Raw genomic sequence first — 25190 nt, forward strand, 5'->3', positions numbered from 1 at the left:
GCTATCACTGCTTGTTTCATTTTGCAATTTTTCAAAGTAATTACTCCATGCTTCAAGGATATCTTTTTCCCTTCTTTTCATGTCACCTTTATCATCTCTAATTCCTTTTACAGCACTCTTTCCTCCATTTCTGAGCTTCTTGAACAACCTCCAGGATATCTTGCCACCTTCTTGATATTTATTTTCTATGTTCTTGCCAAAGTCCTCCCATGACTTTTGTTTAGCTAGTTTTACAGTGTTTAGCATTCTTGCATTTGTCTCTATATTCTCTAACAGCACAAGCTGACTTATTTGCCAGGAACTTTTGATATGCTTTCTTCTTTTCCCTCACTGCCTCTTTAATTTCCTGTGTCCACCATGGAGTTCTAATTTTTCTATCCTTGCTGAATCAATCAGTGTTTTCTTCAAGGCTTGCCACTGAATCTCCAAGGTTTGTTTGCTGTTCTCAAACTCTTTCATTTTTTCTTCAATAATCTTTGTGTATTTTAGTCTACAGTTCACATCTGAGAGCTGCTCAACTTTTATTTACTTTAAAACTTGCTTACATGTTATTATTTTCAATATGAAATTCAATTTTATCCTGCTTAACACGTTCGCTGCCAACTACGAGTATACTCGTAGTGGGTAAACCTGCTTCACTAGCCAGCTATGAGGATACTCGTAAGACGCTTACCGCCGGGAACGAGATTATTGTAGTGACCTTGAAGAAGTGAAAATGCTTGGCTTGTGGGGCTAGCATCAAAACTGTGTATTCTCATAGACCGTATATGCTCTGTACAAGCCAACTACGAGTATACTCGTAGGATGCTTACCTCCGGTAACGAGATTATCGTACTGACCTTGAAGAAGTGAAATTGCTCGGCGTAGGGGAACAGACCATGCCGAAGTAGCTTGGCAGCGAACGTGTTAAGAGTAAATAGTGATATCACTTCCAATTTCAAATCTTCAGTTCTAAATACCGATCACTTCCAATGTACACTTTGGTGTCCTGCACCAAGGAGAAAACATCACCATCAACAATAACATAGTCAATGAGACTTTTCTTATTTCTTGCCTCTTCTCTCCATGTGAATTTGTGCACATTTTTATGTTGGAACATGGTGTTAGTAATAACCAGTCCATATCCTGAGCAGAAATTCAACAGGTATTTGCCATTATTATTAGCTTTGCTCTTTTCTCCAAAATTTCCCACAAGATTTTCGAATGCCTGACAATCATATCCTTCTCTGCTATTTATATCCCCAACAACGACCAACTTTTTCTTTTTCATTGTGTTAGTTGCTTTCTCTAAAGCATCAAAAAATTCCTCCACTTTTACCTTAGTAGAACCTTCTGTGGGACCATAGGCACAAATAAGTCTCATTGTTCAGTTCCCCATTCTCATATTTGCCCACATCACTCTATTTGATGCTATTTCAGATGAACATTTTCCATGGAAATATTTATAGAATATACAAATTGCAGAGACTAAACGTCTATGTGAAAGTGGGGGGAGTGAGTTGGTGAGAGATGGATCATTTATCAGTCTAATTGCTCTCCGCTGTATTGAGTCAAGCATTTTGAGGGAGCTTTTAGGGCTGCCACTCCAAATGTGAGAGCAGTATTCGATAGCTGGGTGGATTTGTGATTTGTATAAGGTTAACAGCTGTTTTGAGGTGAAGTAACGTCTTGAGCGAAAGAGAAATCCTAATTTTTTGGAAGCTGAGGATGCAGTTGATTGGAAATCAGGGTAGATGAAACAGAGTGATGAGTAGTCCAGTCTACATTATTTGAACTTAGTGATATAGTTCTGTGTCACCATTCTTTCAACTTAGTGACAGTTCTGTTATTACCAATGTTCAAAAATGTGGACCTGATTCCTCATACTATTCACTTTATCCATCTGCCCAAATTTCCAGTCAATGGAACTGTTGTTTATTACAAACTCCCTCGAGCCTTATACCAGCAGATATTAAAGTTAAGGAGAGGCAAAGTGACATCTTTCTTTAGTACTTTGGTAGTGATGAAAGTTATCATTATCCCATTGAGGAATGGCATGGATATATATGTTTAAGATACTGGTTATAGATCTTAAAGCTTGGATTGTTTGAACACTTGAAGGTTCAAAAAATGTGGACTGGATTCTATTAGTGTGCCACACATTTTGGAGGTAGCTTGATTTAAGGTTGATAATGCATAAAAATTACAAGATATTCTAAATATTCTTGCAACTCTGGATAACGAAGCTGACACTATAGTGTGTTTCTGTGAGATGCTAACCAAAAGATATTGTACTGACTGAAAAACAAAGCCATAATTACAACAAAATCAAGGTAATCAAAGTAGTCTCCTTGCAAATTTATACAGTGAGCCCACAGCTTCTGTTGTTGTGCTGCCTCTGAGATGCAGTCTGGATCTCTGAAAGATCCTCAGTTTTCCTTAGAAACTGTAACTGCATTTTGGAGAACAAAGAGAAGCTATATCATATTTGTTCAGGAAAGTAAGGAGAGTGAAAGACCACAGTCATGTTTATCTTGGCCAAAAATTGTGCTTTACGAATCATTGTGCATTGCAGTGAAATTGTGTTCTACATATGCCACTTTTCTGATGGTTTTCACCAACCATCTTCCCTTAAATGAGTAAGTAATATTGCATATTGATAGTTTTTGTCTACACTAATAAATTCCTGATGCACAATACTTTCACACTTCTGAACTGACACTTATCCACTATTGAACTCAGAAAAAACACTTGAAAGTGTGAGTTCTTCCTATTGTCTCATCTTCATATGCTGTTTACAACACCTCAAAAGTCTCTGAAGCTGCTTTTACCAAGTTTAAAACAATGTGGTGCTAAACTCTTTGTTTCTTTTTCATGTCACACATATTTCACAAACTGAATGTAATGAACAACAGACTGAGCAGACTAATAGCAGTACTCTTTCAGACTAGCTCATAATAAAATATAGCAATATCTAAGGTCACAAGTTGTGGTCTAGCAGGAACTTTTCATACTTCCATACTTAGTGATGATTTTAGTGTTTTTTCTTGTCTCCTTCAACAGCTTTCAGCCTGCTGTAGTCCCTCAAGCCTTACAGATTGTCATTAGTTCTTTTACTTGTGTTAGCATTATGCTATTTCTTTCTTTCTCTCTCTCTCTCTTTTGGAAAAACTTCAGTGGCTTGCCTCTCTAATTTTTTTTTAAATTCATAAATTAATGTCCTTTCTTTTAGGCTTGCACGGTGATCCGAATGCATTTTTGGAAAATTATGGAGACAACTACTGTGTTTGAATAAAAACTTTAGTTTACTATTACTAAAATTTTACAATTCGACATTTCGACCTTTATGTCAAGGTCATCTTCTGGAGCGTACAAATATACACAGGAAACAAGCTATACTACAATCATACTGGTTCGTTAAAGACACTGACTAACCGCTACCACAATTGTTGGCCTGACCTCTGGTGAAAAAAAAAAAAAAAATTATACATCAACGCTAAAGTCCTATTATTTGTGTTGTCTACTATATACATATATTAACATCATTCCAGCCAGTTGGAGTGGAATGATTTCTAATAATAGCAGATTGGCTAGAGTCCTGACTTATGTTGAATCTTTCAAATTAGGTTTGCTGAATGTGTGCCATCCAGATCCTTGGAATTTTCATACCATCTTTATTGTTGATATTTGGGTGGTTTATCAGGATTTCGCAGGATTCTTTAAATTTTCTTTCGTACCATGTTTTTGTGCAGTGTAAGGAGCAGGTGCTTTTCCAGTTGATTTGGTGTAAGGTGTTGAGTGCGTGGTCTGAGAGGCCTGCTTCACCATAATGGTTATATTTAATGTGTCTAATGTGTTCTTTTTTGCGTATAGGGATTGTCCGTCCTGTTTCACCAATGTACGGTAAGTTACAGGTGCAGCGGATGCAATAGACTCCAGGATGTGCTAATGGGAGGAGAGGGTCCTTAGAGGAGCTGAATATGGTTTTAATCACCCACTAAACTTAAAACCATATTCAGCTCCTCTAAGGACCCTCTCCTCCCATTAGCACATCCTGGAGTCTATTGCATCCGCTGCACCTGTAACTTACCGTACATTGGTGAAACAGGACGGACAATCCCTATACGCAAAAAAGAACACATTAGACACATTAAATATAACCATTATGGTGAAGCAGGCCTCTCAGACCACGCACTCAACACCTTACACCAAATCAACTGGAAAAGCACCTGCCCCTTACACCGCACAAAAACATGGTACGAAAGAAAATTTAAAGAATCCTGCGAAATCCTGATAAACCACCCAAATATCAACAATAAAAATGGTATGAAAATTCCAAGGATCTGTATGGCACACATTCAGCCAACCCAATTTGAAAGATTCAACATAAGTCAGGACTCTAGCCAATCTGCTATTATTAGAAACCATTCCACTCCAACTGGCTGGAATGATGTTAATATATGTATATAGTAGACAACACAAATAATAGGACTTTAGCATTGATGTATACTTTTTTTTTTTTTTCACCAGAGGTCAGGCCAACAATTATGGTAGCGGTTAGTCAGTGTCTTTAACGAACCAGTATGATTGTAGTATAGCTTGTTTCCTGTGTATATTTGTACGCTCCAGAAGATGACCTTGACATAAAGGTCGAAACGTCGAATTGTAAAATTTTAGTAATAGTAAACTAAAGTTTTTATTCAAACACGGTAATTGTCTCCATAATTTTCCAAAAATACATAAATTAATGTGTTTATTAACCTTTCAAGTGCTATGTATATTGTTTGAAAGATTCTGCCTATTAGATGGATTTTATAAACAAGATAAAAAAGAAAATTATTTTTATTTTTGATGTTAGTTTTAAATATCGTGAATATTATATATTCTTATGTGTACTCTATGTATATTTTGGCATTACTGGTTTTATAAATGGATTTTAATTTTTATTTCTTATCAGCATCCTTTTCTCTCCGATTATTTGACAGATGTAGTACCACCATCATTGGTAGTCATTGATCACCATCTTGTTCCCAATAAAATTCTTGGAATTGACTGCTTACATCATATCATTAACAATATAGTAAGTTCCATTTAGGTATTACATTTTTAAAATCTCTTAGTTTTTTTAATCCTCATCTCATTGATGGATTTATATAATGCTTAATCATGTTTTCATCTGTATTTTACTGTAGCATAAGCAGATAAACTTCATTTATTATTATTATTGCATCCTCTGTGGAGTCAGCAGACTCATTTTACAAGGTTCATTCAACTGACAACAAATTTATCATACCAAGTCTTGCATTAGTAACACATTCTGGTAGTGCATTCCATTCACTGACAATTCTCCATGTAAAAAATCTACTCCTCACATCTCCTCTTCACCACACCCTTACATAACATTTAGGTATGGACTCTGATTTTTCCCCTCTTGCCTTCTACTCTTTTTATAATCCCATATAAAGTCTTTTATTGTCATATATGAGGTCAACTCCATGTACAAGTTACTTGTGTATATTGTTAAATCATCTCTAATGTGAATCATAAAATCTGACATGTGGAATATTGTTGGTGAGCTTAACATGTGCCCTTTAACTCATTTCATCTATGTTAAATTGCATCATCAATGTAGACCAAAAAAAATAAATTTTCTTTTATATTAGTCCCACACCTAAGTATGGGCAAGTGGTGAAGAAGGAACCTGTTGATAGGTTTTTTGAACAAATGGAGTATAAAAGTGAAGCGTAAAATGGATCAGTATAAAAGAGGATAAGACAGTGGTTTGGTATGTTTTACAGCTACACACTGAATGAAGTGTCATCCCTTAACATTTACATAGATCTGTCTTGAGTTCCTTGGGGATGAGAAAGTTCTGGAAAGGATCCAGAAAAGAGTGATCAAGATGGATAAGTTCTTTGGAATGCTCCAGGATTCAGGCTTCCAGATCTCACTGTTAGTTTTTCATGTGTTGATAGTTTTCTTCAGATGTTCTAGGCTTTCGTGTAAACAGTATAGGAAGATGGAGTTTTGGATGCAAACCAGTTATGTAAGCTTGACTCTTCTCTTGCCTTGGCACACCTATGAGAGAACCTGGGCTCGGATAATGGATGGGAATTAGGTGGAGCAAGGAATAAATGTTTCCATGCTGTTAAGAATTATTTCAGTGATTCATTCAGCATATAGGTTGGGGTTGGATGGCCATAAACAGTAATCTAATCAAGAAAAACTATGGGAATGAACTGGAAGGAGGAAAGAAAATGGAATTTATGTAGCCACTACTAAGAAACAATTACCTTGCTCCTGATTGATGACAGTAATCATGTGGTATTATCTGGAACTTGACATGTGGAATTTTCAATTAAGTAGGGCAGGTATATTATGGAACTATAAAGATTACAACAACAAACACTGAAAATGGGGAGAAGAGTACCAGGGCATAAGAAACTATACACAGAGATAATCAAGAGATTTTAATGTATGCAGACTCCATTCCCAGAGTGAGTGGAGTTAACTAGAGTGGAAATGAATGGCTGAATAGCATCATTAAACAGGATCTACAAAAAAATCAAGGAAAGTGTATTGAGGAAAAAGATAATCAGCAAGTTTCATGAGTTTAAATTAAATATGCCAAGAAATTACATTCTTGTTTAGTCATTTACCCTAGTGTAATTTACCCTAGGCTAATGTTCTCTGTAAAGCTCAAATTTCTGCAGTCTAAATACCCCAACAGTAAGATCATCCTTCTTGGGGACTTACTGTCCACAACTCTTATTGGCTCCTCTTCTCAAGTTTTACCAATCAAGCAGGCAGGTATGCTGTGGTGATCACCATCAGCAATGACGATCAATCTTCTTCCCACCAGACTTCCAATTAGCCAACATACTTGGCTTCTTGCTAACAAGCTCACCTTCCAGGTATACTGTGGTAGTTGGTTTTCCTCTTTTAAATTCAGACCACAACCTCATACAAGTCTATTTTGCCACAGAACAACCTTTACCGGGGTGCTTAAGGGTCAAAGCTGTATAACTGAGAGGAGACCTCCACATAGCCTTTAAAGGAATGCGGAGAACCGACCAGGGCTTCTGACCTAATGTCCAATCCTCACCTTCTGGTGGTGCACCCTGTTGGGTATCTACTTTGATACTGAACGAACGAGGATGGGCTGGCAATTTGGGATTTAGCCGACCAAATTGTATTCTTATTGGTTAAACCAAAATAAAAAATGATCGTACAACATGACAAAATTTCATGCCGGCTGGGGCGTCACCCGGTTAAACAAGGCCCCCGTCGTTTTTGCCAGGGAACCAGGGCAAACAGCGAAAAGTCAGCTACTGGAACAAATCTGAAAACAAACCCCGACTCAACATCACCAGAGTTAAAGATCGGTACTATCAACGTAAGAAGCCTGAATGGCAAAGAAATGGAGCTACCTGAGGAATTAGATAACTACCAGATCGACATAATAAGGGTGACTGAAACAAAAAAGACAAACTGGTGAGATCTTTCTGAGCAATAAATACAAAATGTTATATTCAGGCAATGACAATCAAGGAAAAGGAGTAGACATAGTATTCAACACAAAATACGAGGCTAATCTTCTTGAATGGCAGTCAGTCTCAAGAAGAGTAATGTGGGCAAATATGAGAATGGGGAACTGGACAATGAGACTTATTTGTGCCTATGGTCCCACAGAAGGTTCTACTAAGGTAGAAGTGGATGAATTTTTTGATGCTTTAGAAAAAGCAACTGACACAATGAAAAAGGAAAAGTTGGTCCTTGTTGGGGATCTAAATAGCAGAGTAGGAAATGATTGTGAGACATACAAAAATATTTTGGGAAAATTTGGAGAAAAGAGCAAAGCTAATAATAATGGCAAAATATCTGTTGGATTTCTGCTCAGGACATGGACTGGTTATTACTAACATCATGTTCCAACATAAAAATGTGCACAAATTCACATGGAGAGAAGAGACTAGGAATAAGAAAAGTCTCATTGACTATGTTATTGTTGATAGTGATGTTTTCTCCCTGGCGCAGGATACAAGAGTGTACAGAGGATTTGAAATTGGAAGTGATCACTATTTAGTCTTGAGCAGGATAAAATTGAATTTCATATTGAAAAGAATAACATGTAAGAAAGTTTTAAAGCGAATAAAAGTTGAGCAGCTCTCAGATGTGAACTGTAGACTAAAATACAGAAAGATTATTGAAAAGAAAATGAAAGAGTTTGAGAACAGGAATCAAACCTTGGAGATTCAGTGGCAAACTCTGAAGAAAACATTGATTGATTCTGCCAGAGAGGCATGTGGTGAGGTTGTGTGCAGGGATAAAAAAATCAGAACTCCCTGGTGGACACAGGAAGTTAAAGAGGCAGTGAAGGAAAAGTAGAAAGCATATCAAAAGTTTCTGGCAAATAAGTCAGCTTTTACTCTTACAGAATACAGAGACAAATGTAAGAAAGCTAAACAGTGTGTAAAACTAGCTAAACAAAATTCATGGGAGGACTTTGGCAAGAATATAGAAAATAAATATCAAGAAGGTGGCAAAATATTCTGGAGGTTGTTGAAGAAGCTTAGGAATGGAGGAAAGAGTGCTGTAAAAGGAGTTAGAGATGATAAAGGTGACATGAAAACAGGAGAAAAAGATATCCTTGAAGTATGGAGTAATTACTTTGAAAAACTGCTAAATGAAACAAGCAGTGATGACAGCACAGTGATAAAAAACACTGACCAGGCATGCAGTCAGGAATACATATGCATACTTGAAGTAGAAAAAGCCATCAAAGGCTTGAAATGTGGAAAGGCAGCAGGAGTAGATGATATTCGACCAGAAATGCTGAAGTATGGTGGTATAAAAGTCTTACAGTGACTGCACTGCATAGTTCAGAAAGCCTGGACAGAGGGACGAATTCCCGATGATTGGAGTAGAGCTCTCATAGTACCCATATATAAAAAGAGAAATAAAACTGAATGTGAGAATTACAGAGGTATTTCCCTACTCAGTGTTCCTGGCAAGATCTATGCAAATATACTTGAGAAACGGTTGTGAAGAATTGTGGAAGAAAAGCTTGGTGAAGAACAAGCTGGATTCAGGCCAAATAGAGGTTATCAGGATCAGATCTTCACTTTACGACAAATAGTCGCGAAAGCATGGGAACATAACAAAGATCTGTATTTAAGTTTTGTCGATTTGGAAAAGGCATATGACAAGGTGCCAAGAGAGAAGCTATTCAATACGCTGCAGTTATATGGTGTGAATGGGGCATTATATCAAGCAATACTTAGTCTTTATTTGAGTTGTAAGTCAGTAGTTAGAATTGAAGGAAGTACAGGAAGATGGTTGAATGTTAAATCTGGTGTGAGACAAGAATGTACATTATCCCATCTGTTATTCATTATCTATATGGATCACATTATGAAGGAAAGTGGTATTAAACCTGATATCAAAATTGGAGATGTTAATGTCAGCTCTTTGCTTTATGCGGATGATGTTATACTTCTAAATAAATCCGCTACAGGTCTGCAAGATTCTCTGACTAAATTCAATTGCTGTTGTAATAGATATGGTATAGATAAGGTCAGCAATAAAAAGACAAAGACAATGAAAATAGGCAGAATCATTGAAAATGTCAACTGTGTTGTGAATGGAGAACCTGTGGAACAAGTAAAACATTTCAGCTACTTAGGCACGATTTTTACTAAAGATGGTAAATTAAATATAGAAATAGACAACAGAATCAGCAAAGTTGGTATGGTGGGAAGTCAATTGAATAAATTCATATGGAATAAGAGAGAAATTAGTCGGAACACTAAATTAGCTGTATACAAGACAGTGTTCAAACCAGTTTTAACTTATGAATCTGAGAGCTGGGTCAGAAGTAAAACACTTGACCAAAGACTAGAGACCGCAGATATGAGAGTCCTGAGAAAGATTAGAGGCATGAACCGATGGCATCAATGGCAATATCATATTAAAAATGAGGATATTAGGAAAGAACTTGACATTGTCAGCATCCAAGAATGCATTAGCAGAACTAATCTCAGGTGGTATGGCCACTTAAATAGAATGGGAGAGGAAAGATTAGCAAAACAAGTGTTCTCTGCCAGGTTGGCAGGAAAACGACCCAGAGTAAGACCAAGATATAGGTGGATTTATACGGTACAAAGTGCCTTAGACGATAGAAATATAAGATCTGATAATGTTGGAGTCTTGACAAGTAATAGACTGATTTGGAGGAAAATTGTAGATAGGAAGTTAGTAATGATGTAATTTTTTCATGTAGTACTATCATACCCTGTACACCCCTGGAGAGTACATGACAGGAATTTGATGATGACAACCTTTACCCACCAGTTCACAGTCTCGTGTCCTTTGGCATTACAAGGGTGCCAACTGGGAAGACCTTTGTGGCTTCTATTCCTCCTTCCCATGCTTCAGTTCTTCTAATCCAAACACCTGCTCAGACGGAATAACAGAAATTATCCTAAGAGGAATGGAAGCTTTCATGCCTTATTCGACTCCAAATTCTCAGCCACCATCCAAGCCTTGGTTCCCAAAAAACTGTGCTAATACTGTAAAAGAAAAAACTCTTTGCTTATCACAATTGGCTCAAGGCCAAAACTCCAGCAGCCCTCTCTGCCTATACTGCATCTCGCAACAGTTGCAGAAGAATCATCACCAGAATTCGAAAGGACCAAATGCTGCAAACTCGTCTCCTGTCCAAATGGTAGTCATTCCTTCTGGTCCCTTGCCAAGGCCATTGGGCACAACTTTTGCCCACCCAGGTTTTCACCACTCTCACATCCCAATGACACTGTAGTCATCTTACCAAAAGACAAGGCCAAATTACTGGCATCACTCTTCTCTTTCAGTTCCTGCATTGATGACCTTGGCAAAGTTTCCTCTACTCCACAAAGAACGGCTCTCTTCATGTCTCTCATAGTCTTTCGACAAAAAGAAATCCGAAGGATCCTTGACAACCTGAACACAAATAAGGTATCTGATCCTGATGGCATCTCACCTATTGTGTTAAAAAATTGTGCCCCAGAACTAACACCTATTGTATTGCCTCTTCAATCTATCCTATTCAGGCGTCTACCCTACAACATGGAAACAAGTCCACATCCAGCCCATCCCAAAGAAAAGTTACAAAAATCAACCAATGAACTACTGTCCAATTGCTCTCACGTCTGTTCTCTCAAAAATTATGGAGAAGGTCGTCAACAACCAACTCTTGAATCACCTAGAGACATACCAACTAATCAGTGACTAGCAGTATGGATTCCATCACTCGTGATCTATAGCTGATCTTGCTTTCACTACCCACCTATAGACTCAGACCATGGAGACATTTGGAGAAACTCACATGGTTGCTCTTGACATTTCAAAGGTATTTGATTAGGTTTGGCACAGGGGCCTACTCATCAAACTGCCATCCTATGGTCTGTTTTCCTCACTCTGCAACTGGATCACAACTTTCTCACTGATCGTTCACTGCATGTCATGGTGGACGATCTCCAGATTTCATCACAATGCTGGAGTACCTCAGAGTTCTGTTCTTTCACCCACTCTCTTCCTCTTGTATATAAATGATCTGCTCTCAGAGACTTCCAATCCCATCCATAGCTTTGCTGATAGCAGTGCACTTCATTCCTCCTTTTTATTCAACAAACCTTGTCGTGCCAAAGTACTGGAGTTGTCAAGATCTACCATGACCAAGAACCTGAATTCAGATCTCCTAGCTCTATCTCATTGGTTGGCAAGGACAACCTTGTCAACTTCAATGCCACCAAAACTTAGTTCTGTGTGATCTCTCACAAGAAAGAGTTTCCATTCCTCTCCCTTATTTTCAGTAATACTGAGATATCTAAACACGATCAGATTTCTCTTCTTTGACAGACCTGCACTTCCGATTTTTCTTGGCACAACCATATTTCGACTATAACTTCGGCAGCCACCAAAATATTTGGTGTACATTTTCACACAAGACACTACTTCACACCCTCACAACTGCTACCTCTTTACAAAATCCAAATCTGCCCAGCCATGGAATATTGCTCCCATATTTGGGGTGGTGCACCAAAATCCTCTCTAAGATCATTCAATTCTATCCAGAAGAGGGCAATTCAGCTAATAAATGATCCTACTCTCACAGATGTTCAGTTTCTGTTTTTGCCTCTTCTACAGATATTTTCATGGACAGTGCTCTGCTGAACTGGCCACTATTATTCCTCCACTCGACTCCAAAATCATTAAAACAAGAGCCATTGCTAACCAACATCTTTTACAGTCCATCTAAAACTCACCAAACTTCACCGTAAAAATCCCCCCCCCCCAACTCTGCCTTCCGCTGAGATTACAACCCTCAGCTATTCAGGCAAAATATGAACAGACTCTTCCTTTCTTCTATTCCTCTTGCCCACACATGGCAGTAATGTGCTATAGATCTTATGTGTATAGATCAGATATATATATAAAAAAGGTATACTTTACAGATCTCAGCCAATATGCTTCCAGCTATTTGAGATTTGCCAGCTGGCAGTTTTCTTGCTTATGCACCAGTTTATGAAACCCTTTCACAGTTGTTTTGTAAAGCTCATCAATGACCATATTACATAATAATGGCAGCTTCCCTTCTTCTGCTGAAAATCATGCTGCTCTAAAACTTATTATAGTTTTTAATTTTTTTTAATTATAGTTTTCATTAGAAAATATCTAATGAGCCATTACTCAGCATTCGTGCTGTAATTTTTTGTGCATTGTGATAAACTTATGATAATATAATTTCTGTGAATTTTTGAAGTCTGTTGTAGGGATGTTTTCCCAGTAAAGTTGCTGCTAGTGCATATTTTGATTTTTACTGTGTCTTTCCTTAACTGTTTTTATAATGTTTATAATATTTTCCAGCCTCCCACTGAACTTAAAATGTATGGAAGAGCAGATTTAATTTATCATGCATTACATCCTTTGTTGTATATTAATGAGCCATCACTTGTTAGTGCATTGCATCCATGTATGTTAGATTTGCTTGAAGTTTTTGAAAGCAGTTGTCGAAACTTTGCGACCCAAAATGTAAGTATATGAAGAAAATATTCATGAGTGATAATTGTTTATTTTAATATTCATTCATTAATTCAGTTTTTCATTTATTCTAAATTGATCAAAAATCTTGCAAAAAAAAAAAATCGCTTCATGTTTATTATTGTGAAGGTATTTAAATGGAGTATTCATCAATTTGTTGCAATCTCATCCTTCTCTTTTCGACATCTTTTCTCTTGAATTGTCTTTCTTCTCTCCACTTTTTTTTTCCTTTCTTATTCTAACCTCATTTGTGTGTTTCTGTGGGTGTTATTTCCTATATCTTCTGATTGTCTCAAGAAACTGGGAATCCTGTTATGGAAAAAAATATAGTTTCATGCCACTGAGGGCATTAAGCAGATATGATTGCTCTCATATTTCATATGTTTGCTCTGTCTTTTCATTCTCATTTCTATATTCCAGACAATCGTCCTCTTCCACCCCCCTCCTCTCTCTCTCTCTCTCGCAGTTTCTTCTTATAATTGCAGGTATAATTACTATCTTGTAGTCTTTTGTCTGAATTAGTAGGTAAACTATTTCAGCAAAGTGATGCTCCTAACAACATTAGGTTACATTGCAACTGAATGTAATGCTAGTTATAAGTTGATTCACAACTTCATACTGAAAAACAGCCTATTTCATCACATCAGTATTGATCAAGTGTTAAATGATATATTTTACAGTGATTTGCCTTATAATGTCAGTGGTGAATTATTCAAAGTATGCAATATATTAGTTTTTACGCTTTGGTCTTGTTTAGAACAGGACCTTATATATGTATGTATATATATATATATATATATATATGTATTTATTACTCCTTCATAAAGAAGAATTAGATATAAGAAAGATTAAAGATAAGCATAAAGAAAAAATTAATACATAAAAAAAAATCAGCCAATGCCTTTTATTCCTATATAGGGAGTAGGCAAGGCTGTTTTAGCTCTAATTTTTAGAGACTGAGTGGACAGTTCAATCTCTGCTGCTGGTAGCCAATCAGAGATAGCTGGCCCAAGACTATCACTAATTGTAAGCAGCAACTGATGAAGAGACTGGCATGTAAGTACCTCCATCTTGTTGTCTCTAACAGGATATGTTATTGTCTATAATAGTGTGGGTTCTATGGTTGATTTTCTTGAGTTTACAGGATAAAAAACCCAAGTTTCTTGGAGAAAAAACCTGTTTGCCTGTGCCAGAAATTGACTAACTCAGGAACCAGTCATAGAAAGGCTTAGAAAAGTTTCTCTAGTTGGCAACTAGTGAATTAAGTCTATCTCCAGGTAGCCTAGCACAAAGGATGTAAACACTGCTTCCACTGAGTTACACAGGCTAAAAATTAATATATAAACATATTAATTTATTGCTCTTCTACATAAAGGAAGCAATATGCTAAATGCTCTGTTACATCAAGTTCAGAAATCACTGAATCTACAAGCAAGTTCTATGTTTTTCTTGATTAAAAACTGAAATTTTTTATTATTTATTTAAAACTTCATATATATGACTGTCCATAGTTTAATGAGGCATTCCCTTAGTTGGAAAGACCTGAATTTAATCCCTAGGTTGAACTTTATAAGATCTCTTCAACTAAAGGTCAGTTAACTAGTTCCATATAAAGTGCAGGATTTTTCTTCCCAGAAACTATGGTTTTAATTCTGGAAGGCAAACAAACCAAAGAATACACACAATTAACAGACATGGTAGACCGTTGCAGATACAATTACTGTAACTCCCAGTCATAGCATTAACTAGATTTCTATAGAGCCAGAGTTACTTTCCCATGACAGGTCATTGAACCCAACATGTTAAGGAAAAGATGAACTTTAGATATTATTTTGACTACAATTGGATATATACTTACCATCTTTCAGTTTCCAGTTTGAATAATCAGAAAGAAATAGATTTTCATTAAGACCTCGGGTAGATATGTGAAAGAAGGGATACCTAATTAATATCTGGTATTCGGGCCATATGTGGATTCATTGCTTGTATTTATTTTCTGGTTTGACTATTTTGCCTGAGGAATCTGAGTTTCCAGGAGAAAAACCCTGCTATATCAGACTGCCTAATTCAAATCTATATGAAACACCCATAACAAAAGTTTCACATCTCTTACATGGAATCTCTTACATCTTAAAAAGTGATGTCCTATTGTTGGGTCTTTCCAACAATAGAACATCACTGCTTTCATTTGCGCTGCACAGCAATTTATTAAGGTCATATTAATTTTTCCAACAGTTTTATTTGTAAACTATTAAACTATTAATACTTAATTTAGAGGTATTACTTTTTTTCATTTATCTTTAGTCAAGTGAAAAGTATACCTTTTTTTTTTAAATATTTAAAACTAATGGAAAATTATAAAATGTATTAATTTTTAAAAATCAGTTGCTACCCATTCATCTAAGAAAAATATAAGATTAGTGGCTAGAATGAATAAAGAAATATAACTTCAAAAAATGTATTTTTTTAGTTTATTATAGGATGCCTACAGCAAAAATGTCACAAAAGATAGAACATTTCACCTTAAAAATTAATTATATGAAAACAAAAGTGACTTTCTGTGATAAAAATTTAGAAGTAATTTTCATCACAGAAAATTTTTTTCTTAATCTTGGCTCTTCTACATTAGGTCTAGTTCTGTAAGTGCACAGAGATCTGTGATAATACTAATAATCATATATTATTATCCTTATAATACAAGCATGGCCACCTGAAGAAAGACTGGTTCAATTCTAGTTGCTGACTAGAGAAACATTTTCTAAGACTTCTTTCGACTGGTTCTCAACTAACTTGAGAAACAGTAGAAACTCTGGCACAGGCAGTGGGTTTTTTCCTCCCAGAAACTCAGGTTTTTCATCCCATTATTTTATTATATTTTTTAACAGTATTAATGTACTACAGTACATTAATACTATAGTATATTATAGTATTAATGTACTATAGGTTTACAACCATTTGTGAGGGGCTTCCTGGTTAATCTTCTTTCACTACACGTTATTCCCGCTTCCTATGCAGGGTCTGCATATTACTTAGATGCAACTACTTGTTAGTACCACTCCCAACTGACCTGTCGCCTAGTCTGCTGCTGGGGGGGGGGGATATATTTTTGGCTGTAGAAGCTTATGTTCACAGGGCCAGTGTGCCTGCTTGCGGGATGAAAAAGGCCAGATAAACTGGTGGGAAAAAAGCCTACTGCCTGCGCCCAAGACCGGCTAACTTGGCTATGCCTGAGGAAGATCCTCAAGTTCCTCATATCTTCGACGGGAAACGAACCTGGGACGCTCCTTCCCCAAGCATATGATTGCAAAGCGACTAGGCTAACCATGAGGAAGGGGCTTCCTGTTTAATAAAACATACAAAAAGAAGTTTTACAGATAAATAAATCACTGCTTGAAAATGTTGAGTAGCAGATTTATAAATCGCAAAATAAGTGTAAAATTTCACCTTTACACTTATTAATAAAGAAATAATACATGAAAGAAAAAAGTATACTTAGCTAACACATAAGCTTGTGCCATGAACGATTATGTTGTAAAGTCATGAAAAAAGTAAAAATTTAGCAAAAAAATTGCAACAAACAAGAGTAAATGATCACCAGAAAGATAGAGTGAGAAAAATAATATTTTTGAAGCTCTGGTGTGAAATAAGAGCCAACAGAAAAGGTATATAATTGATTACTGCTATAAGCCAGTAAGTGCAGAAAAACATGGATGATATGCATTGAAAAAATAGCACTTTTAGCACAGAGCAAGTAATCATCATGCAGGATTGCATTTGTGGGAGTGTAGATTGGAAGGAGGAAAGACAGCACGTGGAGAGAAGGAAATGGAATTTATTCAACTACTGAGAGAGTGTTGCATCTGGTACGAGTATGAGAAAATTTGTTTAACTATGGTAACTGCTATGCTTCTGATTGGCAGGAGTGATCGCATGTTTTGACCTGGGAGATGGCTAAGTGTGAAATTTTAAAGTAAGAGGTGTGGAGCTATAAACTGAAGCAGCTTAGCGATGAATAAGAAACTGCATGGGAAGGATTTTATCAGTGCATGGAAATGTCCAAGGGATGTTTAAGGAAAGCAGTATTATATTGTATATCCAAGATCAGAAGAACAGTGATCAACAGGCCCATGAGCAGTACAAAGCATAAGCAAGAAGTGTGACCGTATTTGTCATACTTCTTGGTGAGAAAGACAAAAATCACATTATAAGAGGAAATTAGCTAAACAAGCCAAAGGAAATTTCAAAGAGTTGTTTCAGTGCATGGCAAGAACAAAAGGAAGAATGATTATAGAAGAATAACTTTAATATATGCCAATGGTTGGTAGGTAGGTAGGTAAGCAAGCAGACAAAATACGGTATCTTGAGTGCTAACATTGGTTAGCACTCAGAAGACCATTCAGGATGTATTCCTAGAATTTGGAGTGCTAAACTGCATCAGTTTATGACATTATATGGTAATACCCTGGTTAGCACTCGGTATACATATGTCCCTAGAACTTGGAGTGCCAACTGAAACAGTGCTAAATGGTATCATTATGTTTTATTAGATAGTGGAAAATGCAAATATGGAACAATAATGATTATTCAGCTATATTATTACTGTAGCGACTTTTTTTTATGAATGTCATTAATTATGCTGTATTATAGATGAGCAACTGGACTGTTGGTCTTGTCTTCTGAAGTTCCTCCCTAAATCCGTTAGTTATATTAATGAAGTGATGTTGGTAAGTAATCACAGAAGCCCTTGTCATGTATACATTTGCCTAAACAATACACAGTAGCAGACTGATGTATGCATACTTACAGGATAGCCAGAATTAAACTTCCCCTATTCAGAGCCTCATGTATCTCAGTCTAACAACCAGAATGTCACCGAATTTGGTAGGGAGACTAATCAAGACATAGAAAGAAGGATTCTGTTTGGGAAAAAAAAAAAAAAAAAAAAAAAAAAAAAATTATTTTGAAAAATCTCCAATAGAGGGAATACGATGCTGTTTTAGTCCAGGAACTCAAAAATTTGTATAAAACAAAGTTGAACAACTTTTCTGCTGGCATAATAAGAGCTATAAAGTAAAGGGAAACTTCACAAATGCCTTCCTATTGATAGACATGTTCAATTGTGTACCTCACGTTACCTTAACAATTGCACTGTATCAGCCACTTTTCATGAGTTTAAAACCCACCAGAACTTGAGTCAAGGTCCTCTGTCAGTTAATGTAGTTAGATTGAGGATTTGAAAGTTTGATGAAAGAGGATCTTTAGAAGTTCAACCTGGCAGAGGATGGAAACCAGTGCCACCACAGGTAATTGAAGAAGTTGTCACTGCAATTATTGCAGCTCTTATTGCAGCTCATACATAAATGTTTCTGGTAGTAGCAGTGCCCATGGAGTATTGCAGCAATTGGATATGCCTTATTCCACGGTATGGATAGTCTTGCCAAAATTATTACATTTTATTCATACAAGGTCTGCTGTATACAGCAGCTACTGCACAATGATTATGATAAGCAACTGACATTTGTTCTAATGTTTCGGATCAGATTGGAAGTTGGAAGTGCTTGGCATTGGAAAATTTTGTGGGGAGAGGAGGCACATTTTTATCTGAATAGGACTGTAAATATCCAAAATTGTCAAATTTTGGCTTCCGAGTTGTCCCATGTACTCCTGGAACACCCATTACATTCACAGAAAATTGTTTGAAAATAATTTAAATATTATTAATAAAAATAAAATAGCTACATTATAAAATTTGCTATATAGCAGATTTTATAATGGAGCCATTCTTTTTTGAGGACATCACTCCAACATGACCGATAACTTCTTCCATTACTGTACAGAAATATTGCAATATGCTGAACAGTTTCTTTCATCATTCTGCCACCAAATAGAGACAATAGGCACAAAAAAAGAGTAATCATAATTGGAGATTTCAATTAACCTAAATATTGATTGGGTAGCAGTAAAATCTCATGAGAAGAATGAAACTGAATTTATTGAGCTATTGTGAGATAACTTTCTCAAGCAAATGACAATGTCTGGACAAAACCGCTTTTATTATAGATGGAGCATCTTCCCACATTGCACAATCAGTACAGCAGCTTCTATCAGTCAATTCACAGAAGAAAGAGTGATTAGTTGCTTCTTTCCAGCTGCATGGCCACCCGCTCCCCTGATATTACTCCATGCGATTTTTGGGTGCGGGGTTACCTGAAGGACAATGTATCATGGAGTGTGATGAATATTCCTTCAAACATGTTACAATGCTTGAAGGAATGTTTGTTACAATGTTACAAATATGTTACAATTGCTGTATGCAGGATTCAGTTTCTGGTCCACAAGAACAGTGGCCACATTGAACCAGGTCCTCTTTCACATTGCTGAACTCAGTGTGCTAACAAACCTGTTGCAAACTGTAATTACTGTGCCAAATTAAATTGATATTAAATGTTTTATTGCCATGTTATTGTAAGTGCAATGCATAAAGGTAATCTTTCGTTTCAGTTCAGTCTTTGTTATTCATTTGTCTGTCCATTTTAAATGCTTTTTTCACATTGTATCGTGCCATATTCCTCCCCCCTAACGGCAACTTTTTGAACTAATTTTTTTTTTCCACAGAATCCTTCATCCCATGTCTTAATTAGTCTGGAATGTTACCAAATTTGGTGACATTCCAGTTGTTAGATCAAGCTACATAAGACTCTGGATAGAACAAGTTTAATTATGGCCACCCTACACTTATTTACTTATCCTCTTCACTCCCTGCAGTGCACCAGGTCTCGATCATTGTTTTCCATCTGACTATGTCCATTGCTTCTTTCTTGATTTCATTCCAGGATTTTTCCCAGCTGTTTCATCTCTGCTTTAATTTCTCTCCTCCAGGTCATCTTGGGATATCCACTTGTGTTTTCTTTTTATTATTTCTTTTTCGATGTCAGTTCAATTTGTTTTGTCCCATAATGTCTTGTTTGAAATTCTGTTTGGCCAGTATATTTATATCTTTCTATTATTATTATTACTACGTGACACCTCCAAGGAGTCCAGAGACTCATCGAGGGAAGGCACCTACTCTACAACTCTCTGTCTCCACCACTCATTCCACCAACTACAGCAAACTGCATCATCTACACCAACACTATCTACTACCCACTAGCACTAGTATTTTCACAGACAATCGCAAACATTGATGCCTGCAGCAGGATTCAAACCCACAGCCTCTTGGCTGGAGAGCAGATACACTAACCACTCGGCCGACTACGCTGGCAGTTCTAAGACTGTTTATTTATATTCCTTTTGGTTAATCTCCAGATTTCAGATCCATTTAGCAGAAGTCTTTACATTTATGTTAAAGAGTTTTATTTTTTTCTTGAGATTTATTTCTTCACTTATCCATATATTTTTCATTGTATTAAAGACAATTTGGGCTTTATATATTCCATTTTTAATGTTGAATTCTGTTCCACCTTCAGCATTCAACACTGATCTGGGAGATAAACAAAAGTATCCACCTGTTATTGGTTCTTCTATAAGTTGGAGTGTTAGATTTTGTTTGGGATTAATGTTCATTATTTTGGTTTACTTTTAAGCCACACTTTCAGGCTTCCAGGTTTAAATTATTTATTTTTCTTTGCATATGGTAGTGCTTTTGAGCTAGCAAGCATATATCATCAGTGAACTCTAAGTCATTTAATTTATTTTTTCATCCCCATTACACATTAATTCTTTCATCTGTTGTATTTCTCATCACCCCAGTCTATTACTATTAAGAATATTATAGGGGAGAGTATGCACCCATGCATTACACCTCTTGTTGTTTTTATTTCTTTACTTAAATTCCCATTACATATTATCTTGATTTTATAACTGTCATACATTGCTTTTACCATATTAGTTATTTTTTCTGGTATGCCATAATATTTTGTTAATGCCCAAATTACTTCTCTGTTTATACTATCGAATGCTTTTTCAAGGTCAATGAATCCCAAATACAGGCTGCTCTGTCTATTGATTGTTCAAAAATTATTCTTGGAGTTATTTAGTTTGTGCATGATATATTAGGTCTGAAAGCTGCTTCTTGTTTCCTCAGTTTACATTCAGTTTCATGTTTCATTCTTTCTAATATTATTCTAGTGAAGATTTTGCTGAATGTGCTCAGACGAGATGATTAGCTGAAAGGTTGAAATCTAGCTTGAGAAGAAATCTAATAAAAGATTTCCAAATGTCACTTAGAATTAGTCCTTGAGAGAAAATAACCATGGTTGATTCCTTTATTGGATGAGAGAAAATTGTCTTCTAGATAAGGTGTAGAGCTCTTGTCCCATCGATGTCATGATGTGTATGCAAAGAGTGATGAACTAAACCTAATCTTTCTTATCTCAAAACTTCTAGAAGTCTGACCTATGTATGAAAGGCCACAGAAACACGGAATTCTGTAAACCCCAGGATGATTATAGATGGGATTGTCTTTGGGGAGGCCAGTGTAATGCATATTATATTATTGTAAAATTCAATGCAGTAAAAATTTCTTAACTTTGCATTGACTTTTACAGAGGTCATGAATATTGTATAAAGAAGGATATTGTAATTTAACACTGATTGTAAATTTTTGTTATGAATTTTGTATATGAGGTATATATTAACTCTGTAGTTGTAATAATTTTGTGACTGAAAAACCATGCAAATATATGTTAAAAATGTATGAATGTTAAAGTGTATATTTCAAGGGCAATGCCTCAGAAAGCAGCCCAGCATTTGATGTGGTTCAAATTTTTAAGAAATAGCTTAGAAGCAATGTAAAGTGATTTCAATTGTGTTTAAGCTTAACCAAATGCAAGTCTCAAGGACGAATTTAACAAAGGTGGCGAACAAGGATACCCTGCATTTGTTAAAGAAGACTGCTTTTTGTGTGTTCTGTGGGAAACAGAAGTAATCAACAACTTTGAAGGTCACATCCCCTTTTGCGTGGGAATATTAGGGGTTCTCAACCCTTAATTCCAGGGACCACAGGAGAGGTATAAGAAAGGATCAGGAAAAACTAAAGGGTATGCAGAAACAAGGAAAGAACGCAGTCTCCTCTCTTAGTGTCTCGGTCCAGCATTGCTGACGTGGGTCCGTTAAAGTCCGGAAAGAAGCTGTGGGCACCAGGAGGTATCAAGGAGAAGAGAAGTCGGACCAGAATGCCTTACCAGTAAGATAATCTGCCATGTGCATTGAAAGCCATCAGCTGACCTAGAAAGCATCGGTGTAATATGCATCATTCCCTGGGAGTCCTCCATGATGCGACAGCGCTAAAGGAAAGAAGCCCACATGAATGTTGAGACCCAGGACAGAAAAAGCAGTCAGTGGAACCAGTAAAGAGTTAAAACAAAAAGCCAGTTGAGATATATGTGTCAGGGAAGAACTGTGAGTAGAATTTTATGTGTTTGTTTAACATTAAGGAAAATAGACTGATAGTCTACAGGACACTTATGAAGTTTAATTGTGATTGTTTGTTCCGGACTAAGAAGCTGAAGATTAATTTGTATAATTTAGATATGAGAAACTTGTTAATTGAAGTATATATTTTATGAACAAATTAGTATTGGGATGAGAACATAGATTCTTGTATGCTGCATGTTTTAATGTATGTACAATTATTAAGAGATTATAATTCTTAGTTTTAGATTTTTAGAAAGAGCCAGTTCATTTAAGATACTGTATAATTTCATTGTAGTTTAATAAATATGTTATATGCTAAAGAATTTGTATTCACTGATCCTTAATCCAATGCGCTGTTTCTAAGTAAATATAAACCTGTGAGCGAAGGTCAATAAGAGTAGCCACGACTGTCAATAAAGCTTGAAATAGATCTAGAGAGATTCTGCAGGTAATCTTAATTATATTTAATACCTATAAAAAGGAATCTTGGTGGCACAGTCGTAGCGTTAAATAAATTTTCCAAGGTTCCCAAGGTATTAGAGATTAGATAACCTGTAGTAATTTAAGGTTAAGAGTAAAGTGTAATAATAGTAAACAATAGCATAATATTACAAAGGCCCAACAGACCATACATTTACATTATGATTTGGATGTGGAGTGGGATTAGAAAACAGTATATTCTGAATCATTTGCCTAGATCCATTAAGAGTGAATTGGTGGTGTAGAAGTTGCAGTTCTTTTTATCTTTTCATCACTTTTTAAGATAGACGTTTTTAAGAGAATGATTCCTATGTTTTGTGAAGGATGGTCTAGAGATGAGGAATGGAGGTAATGTCCAGTAGGTGTTGGCTTGCAGCAAACATCTGATTTGAAGCTGTTGTCAAATTTTTTATGATGAGTACATCCAAAAAAGGTAGTTGTCCTTTGCTTTCAATTTCCAATATGAATTTATTTTTTGAGGGTGAATAAATTAAGTGAGATAAGTTGCTTAACTCAGCAGTGCTATGTTTTCAGATGAAACTTTTTTTTAAAAATTTTTGATAAAGAGATCAACACATGTGGCTAGGTCAAAAAGTTATTTGAGGCATTGACTGTTCCATTTAAAGTAAGTAGATTGGAGGCAGTGGTTAAACAACTTTGTTGCATCAGGAGGGAAGAAGTCTTTAATGAGGTCCAGAAATTCATTGAACGAGAACATTTGTGAACAGTGAAAACTAAATGTCAGGACTGGCAAGGATATCCAGTGATGTGATCAAGCTGTCATATAGTTTCTGTATGAAATATGAAGAGTTCTTGATGAAGGAGTCTGAATGTTGGGTATGGTTCTTTAACAAATTTCAGAGATTTTTGATATGAGGTAAGTGGGGAACTTATTGCATCCACTATTAGTCTTAAGGGTGTACCAGTAGTAGTCTTATGGATTTTTAGTACCCCATACAGCCTTTGGGTTAAAGGATGCATAGACTTCAGTTTTTTCTTGAAATGGATTGACCAAGTCAGCATGTTTCATAGGAGTTCAGTGGTTTCTTCATTATTAGGTTATGTAGGGTTGTAGTCTTGGATGGGGAGATAGATGGAAGAGTGAGAGGCAGAGAAAAATATTTGATTCATTCATAGTCAGCTGCATTCATGACAACTGTGGCGTTGCTTTTGTCAGCCTTAAGAATAATTATATCTTTGGCCTCTTTTAAATTTCTTTCTTAAAACCACTTGGTGGAGAACCACCACCAGGTGGCCAGTATATGGCACTGAAAGGTGGATCATTGCATAGGTCAGCACAAAACAAATAAAATGAATGCCGTGGATTTTTTGAGAAAGGTACACAATGCCATGAGTATAATATATGCATGGGAAGATGGTGTGGATGTTTACTTGGAGAGGATGTATAAGAGAATGCAGCTAGTGTTGGTGTGCAAGAAGTGTGATATGCTGATGGGCCTTGTGAATCATAATAGGGAACATGGCGTCATTATTATTAAGGGCAGCTCCAAGGAGTCCTTAGACTCATCGAGGGAGGCCCAATATCATGTCAAGAACTATTCAACATTCACACAGTATCTATCATACTTCACCTTGAACTCATTTACAGTCATGGCACCCACAACAGACTCTGGTAGCTTATTCCACTCATTTACCACTCTCCAAGTAAAAAACCTAGCTCTAACACCCTTGCTAACCACACTCTTACCAAGCTTCCATGGATGGCCCTACTCCTCCCACTACCAGTCCTATTCTCAAAAACATCTGAATTAATCTTATAGAAACCCTTCAGTAATTTGAATGTCTCAATCATATCGCCTATCAACCAATTTCTGCAGCCCACAAATCTTCAACCTGTTCTCGTAAGGTTCATTCCATAGTCCTGCTATTATCTTGGTCACTCATCTCTGGAACCCCTCCACCTCCTCCCCATCGAGAAGAAACCCTGGCACCCATATCTGGGCACAGTAGTCTACATGGGATCTTATCAAGGCTCGATACAGAGAAACAATAACCTGTTTGTCTCTGCTTGTTAAAGTATTTTTCAGCAACCAAGTGATTTGATGAGCTGATTTAGCCACTTTTGCAATGTGTCTCCTAAACTTCAACACCTTGTCCACCAACACTCCCAAATCCCTAGCCTCATCAATCTCCTGGAGTATGGTTCCACCAATGTGATATACTGCTCCTAATCTTTTCACCCCAAAATGCATAACCTTACACTTTGCCACATTAAA

At 36.4% G+C, this 25190-nt stretch overlaps 1 protein-coding gene across 3 annotated transcripts in view; it reads left to right on the forward strand.

Annotated features, from left to right (window-relative positions):
- LOC150101170 (TELO2-interacting protein 2-like) overlaps positions 1 to 25190 on the forward strand; it is a 161364-nt gene that overhangs the window by 40890 nt on the left and 95284 nt on the right. For all 3 annotated transcript variants that reach the window (XM_090401444.1, XM_090401443.1, XM_090401445.1), the window contains 2 exons: positions 4937 to 5059; positions 12886 to 13050. In XM_090401444.1, the coding sequence (XP_090257570.1) occupies positions 4937 to 5059; positions 12886 to 13050 (288 nt within the window). The remainder of the gene's footprint in view (positions 1 to 4936; positions 5060 to 12885; positions 13051 to 25190) is intronic.

This window comes from Typopeltis vanoorti, chromosome 12 (genome assembly GCF_054136105.1).
Source record: "Typopeltis vanoorti isolate ZY-2024b chromosome 12, IOZ_Tvanoo_1.0, whole genome shotgun sequence".
NCBI classification, from domain to species: Eukaryota; Metazoa; Arthropoda; class Arachnida; order Uropygi; family Thelyphonidae; genus Typopeltis; species Typopeltis vanoorti.